The sequence below is a fragment of the Belonocnema kinseyi genome, chromosome 2, assembly GCF_010883055.1.
Source record: "Belonocnema kinseyi isolate 2016_QV_RU_SX_M_011 chromosome 2, B_treatae_v1, whole genome shotgun sequence".
Classification (NCBI taxonomy): domain Eukaryota; kingdom Metazoa; phylum Arthropoda; class Insecta; order Hymenoptera; family Cynipidae; genus Belonocnema; species Belonocnema kinseyi.
In genome coordinates this window covers 67,516,093-67,520,919 of record NC_046658.1, presented here as the reverse complement: position 1 = coordinate 67,520,919, position 4,827 = coordinate 67,516,093, and the positions used below count along the sequence as shown (strand labels likewise).

General features: G+C 31.1%; 1 protein-coding gene across 1 annotated transcript in view; it reads right to left on the bottom strand.

The window, feature by feature from the left end:
• Positions 1 to 219: 219 nt before the first annotated feature.
• The window catches only part of LOC117166861 (allantoicase-like), a 9,235-nt gene continuing 4,627 nt past the window's right edge, over positions 220 to 4,827 (bottom strand). The window contains exons 2-7 of the mRNA XM_033351236.1: positions 4,553 to 4,615; positions 3,894 to 4,110; positions 2,854 to 2,942; positions 2,277 to 2,651; positions 1,480 to 1,662; positions 220 to 1,054 (exon numbers count right to left, since the gene is read on the bottom strand). Of these exons, the coding sequence (XP_033207127.1) occupies positions 845 to 1,054; positions 1,480 to 1,662; positions 2,277 to 2,651; positions 2,854 to 2,942; positions 3,894 to 4,110; positions 4,553 to 4,615 (1,137 nt within the window). The 3' untranslated portion in view covers positions 220 to 844. The remainder of the gene's footprint in view (positions 1,055 to 1,479; positions 1,663 to 2,276; positions 2,652 to 2,853; positions 2,943 to 3,893; positions 4,111 to 4,552; positions 4,616 to 4,827) is intronic.

Genomic DNA, 4,827 nt, shown 5'->3' with positions numbered 1-4,827 from the left:
TTCTTATAATATTTTTAAAGAAAAGTATTAGGAGATTGAACGCTTCATTTGGCGCCAGTGAAAAAAATAGTACATTTGTATCATAATGAAGTTAGAATAATATTTATATTAACTTTAACCGAATATTTTATTTCGGATTTTCTCTTGCAAATATTAAATCTTTTGAACAAAAAAAATTAATTTTGTTGCCACCCCTACCTCGAAAGTTTGACTTTATATGCATTTCAATGATATGCCGTGACTCGTTTCTACATAATACAGAAGAAAATAATTAAAAGAAAGATTTTTTTAAATTAGAAAATCAAAAACTGGCAGCTATATATAATAAATATCAGTCATTACCACTTATGTTGAAATTTATTTCTAAATTCAACAAAAATAATACATATAGAATACCGAGTGTATAATAATTATTTCTTATATCTACCAAACATAAATACAAATAAAAGCCTAAGTGAAAATTCTCATCTTCCGACAACAATTTTCTGGAATCAGTCCTAATGTTTTTAGCCTAGTCGCTTATTTTTTACAGTTAATTAAAATTATTATGTACAATTGGCAGTAAAAATGTCAACAAATTTAGCCATTTGAGTCATACTTGATTCCGAAATAATAATTACATTTTCATTCCATCAGTCGTTCTTTATTCCCACATACGAGTGGTATATGGTACTTCATTGCAGAAAAGCTTTTCAGATATGTACAATCTGAATAGGTTATTGTCAGAGCTTATGATAGTTTCCAGCTTTTGGTGAAGCTTAAGTCGGTTCAGTCCCTTATTTCTCAATATGGAGGTTTTGGAAATATACGGTTATGGAAGTTTCGTATCAAGAGTTACGATCCATTAATTTCCGCCATTTTGAAGCCTTAACCGCACTGTGCGGCTCTTATCGCAGAAAACCTGACTTTCTTTTTTATGGTATCGACGAACATATCCCATTAATCTTACCCTCGAGATTCCACCGTCAGGGGCGATTGTTACTCTGACATAGTTGATCGGACCTGAATTGGTAATTTCATCTGATCCAAAATCATGCTCCTTATCTGGTGAAAGCTGAAATAAGAGAAACATTTTTATATTTTGTTAATTTATCCTATTTTGTGATTGACAACAAGTTTACTTCAAATTCCAGCACAATTTAGTAGAGTTTCAAAATATTAGAAGACTTTGTTCTTTAATTATAAATAAGAAAGTACACAACATGCCCTGTCATCCACCTGTCCCAAATTACACATTTGCAATGAAAATTTTCTAAATACTATTAGCAGCATTTTGTACACATTTGAGATTTACACATATATAACTTTTATTAAATTGATAAAGATAATATTCAAGAAGACGATCTCACCAGTTCTACATTTGTACTTGTTATTTAATATATTTTTAAAAGATTGTTGAAATTGTTATTGATTGTGATGGCCGATGTTAAGTCTTGTAAAAGATCAACTTTCATTTTAATTAATTTTTTTCAATCTTACCTTTTTAGGGGGCAATATACATCTCCAAGTGGCGTTCTTAAGATTTTTCCCATGAGACACTAAAGTTCCTTCGATTTGTACGTTATGGGGGTAATTACCCTTGAAATGGATTGTATCAATACGAATCGATGATACTTCTGCGATGTGTCCCAATTTGAACAAGGCCCACTCATTTCCATAAAACTGAAACATGACAGGGAATTTTATTATTAAATTACATTGTATTATTTAAAACAATTATTTTATAATTAGCGAAATTTTTGACCGAAAATAATAAAAACAAGAAGAAAATCGTGGACATCAACAGTAGTTCGACATGCAGTATATAGAGATGAAATGAAAAAAGTGACTTTTAAAAATGCAAGGGCACCGTTATTGCACCAATCAGTCAATTGGATGAAAATTGAAAACGCTGCAAACATCATTTGACGACTACACGGAAAAAATTAGAGTTGAATTAAGAACCTATCTTTGCGAATAAGGTCGATACAATATTTTCATGATGATTGAACAAAATTAGACTCGTCTTAAGAAAATGTACTTAGGTTAAGAAAATGAAGCTTCTTAAACCTAGTAAATTTTCTTGAGTCAAGCAATATTTTTCTTCGTCGAAGAAAACATTATTTCACCCGTATTCGGAACGATATTTTATTCATTCAATATTAATTCTTTTTCCCGCGGACATCAAGCGTTTTATTGTTAGTATAGTGGGAAAAACGTATTTATCAACTGTTTGCAGTATTTTTATCCAATTTTATTTTTTTAAAAGGCTTGAGATTTTTGTATGAAATAATTACCTGGAGCATCCCCTTCTCATCGATTTCGATGACAGGAGGCCTGTCAAGTTTTCGGGCAGTTTCCCAACCATCGCCCATGTTAACACCTCTCCCAGGTTTAATTAAATTCCTTGGGTGGCCATAATGGGCGTTACTGAATCCCACACAGATTCCCCCATTTTCAACTGATAAAAGATCAATCAATGATTCAGATTTCAAACTGTTCCAATCAGGTTGGGCGAAACCATAAACTCGTAATCTCGCAATTCCACCATCAGGAAAAATGTTGAGTCTCAAGTGAGTCCATTTTTCATCGGATGAGACTGCAACGTAATTTTTGCTCGTCTCTGGATAACCGGGTTGTAATTCAGTCATTGAGACAAGAGTCGTCCATTCCTGAAAATTTTTTTTATTTCACCAATATCTCATGTACAGACAAATTAATTAACGAAGGAAAATGATATTATGAAATGCATTTCATTAATTTATTTAGTTGAAAATAAACGAATTTTTAGAGAAAGTAGCAATATTGTTGTCAGGAATATCGTAGAATTTAAGAAAGATATTTGTTGTCTGGTTTTTATATTAAATTGCATACCTCAGTTTTAACTTGAGCCACGGTTTCAAGGTCTTCATCGCTTGGCGCAGAACCGATCTGAGAAATTCGCTTGGGGAAGGCACTTTCATCTGAAATTTTTTTTATTTAAAACTTCTTTCACAATTTCATCATTGATGTAACCTATTTGAGGATTCATATTTCCCTACAGATTGAGAAAGAAAGCTGCGGTAATGAAAATGATCATTTTTCTCACTTTCTGATTCAGAATTGAAACATTGAAAAATGAAATAAGTTTCAAATTAGGCTCTGAAAGTTGAAGCATTTAAACATGAAGCGCTGAAGATTCAATTTTGAAAAATTTACAATTATATAATAATTATATTTAACTCAATATATAAGTTAAACCAGAATTATCGCTGTATGATTTGTCAACCAAGTTTAAAGTGCTCGCGGTAATTTATAAATAATTAAGATATTTCTTCATGATCTGAAGAATAACTGGAAACCTTATACGCGCAAACATACCTTTATATAAAAGTTTATTTACATTTTTTCATTTACCATTAAATTTGACAGAACAATCTTTGTATCTCACATATAATTCAAAAATTAAACCGTTTCGCCACATATATTTCAAGCTAAAAATAACAGTCGAGGGATAAGATAAAAAATTCTTTAATTCTGCTCAGCCTTGCAAAGTCCATTCACTCAATACTTTTTTATATATCTATTTTCAATTGTTAAATATATAAATATAAATATTTAGTAGTAGTAGAAGAAATCAGAAACGAAGATAAAAAAGATACGAATCTCCCCAAATATAATAAAATGTTAGTCTTATTTCCTCTCAAGATATTTGAAATGTTCGATTTTAATTACAAACATAATAAAGGATTCTATATGTTTTCGAAAGATATTGCAAACAAAAATGCATATGTAAATCAAATGTTTTCGTTATTTGTAAATAAATATTGTCTTGTCTGATGCGAGACTTATCCAAATCTCCTTAGATCTGAATCGATTTATTGATTGAATTTCTAATTGTGAATTAATGTTTCCATTTGTATGTCAAAGTGTACCTGTAGGCGATAAGCGTGCGGCTTGAATGGAAAATCTTGGTGCGTAATTGCCAGTAAAGAAAGCAGTATCTACGCAAACACCTTTGATAACAGAAGGTCGACCCAAAGCAATTACTGCCCAGTCATGACCAGCAATTCTTTTCCTTCGGGTTTCCCAGCCGTCCATCCACTTTCCGTATGTCGTATACAAATTATCTTTCCATACTGAATCCTCATCCTAGAATCATAAATTTATTCTAGAAATATTTTTTCCTTAAAAATACTGTTCCGTAAATATTGCGCAAAATATTTTTAAAATATCACGTTTACACTTGAGTTCTGATTGTTCAAACATACGAAATATTTTTTCCCAATTCTATTTTATCTGCAAATACTGTATGAAGAACAATTAAAAACAATGTATTATATTTTTTTGGAAATCCTTATCTGAAATATAAACTAATAAATACTTTTGCACTGTTTCTAGTTTACAAAGCAATCTGGGAAAATGTTCGTTCATTTAAACGTTCATAATACACATTGAATATAAAGAAATACTTCTATCAACAATGAAAGTTAACTAAAAAAGAAAAAATCTTTCTTGCTGCATTTAGCATTTTAAAAAATTAGGTAATTTGTTTAGCAGGTCTTCCTTCAGTGGCTAAAGTGGAGTAACTTACCTTGAGTAGATTCTCGGCAACAGCGAACCAATCGTCTGTGGCGAAAAGTATTCTTGCGCCATTCTGAAATCATAAAAACTCATGATACTTCAAATCTTTGTATTCAAAAGAATAATTAAACATCTGTATTTCAAATAAAATAAAAATATTTATATTGCTAGTTACGCACTATATTCTCTTATGGGCTATGAGTAATATATGGAACATTCCGTAATCAGGGGCGCACAAATCACGTATGAAAAGTAGCGGTTGCTACCCCAACTGGGGGGGGGGGG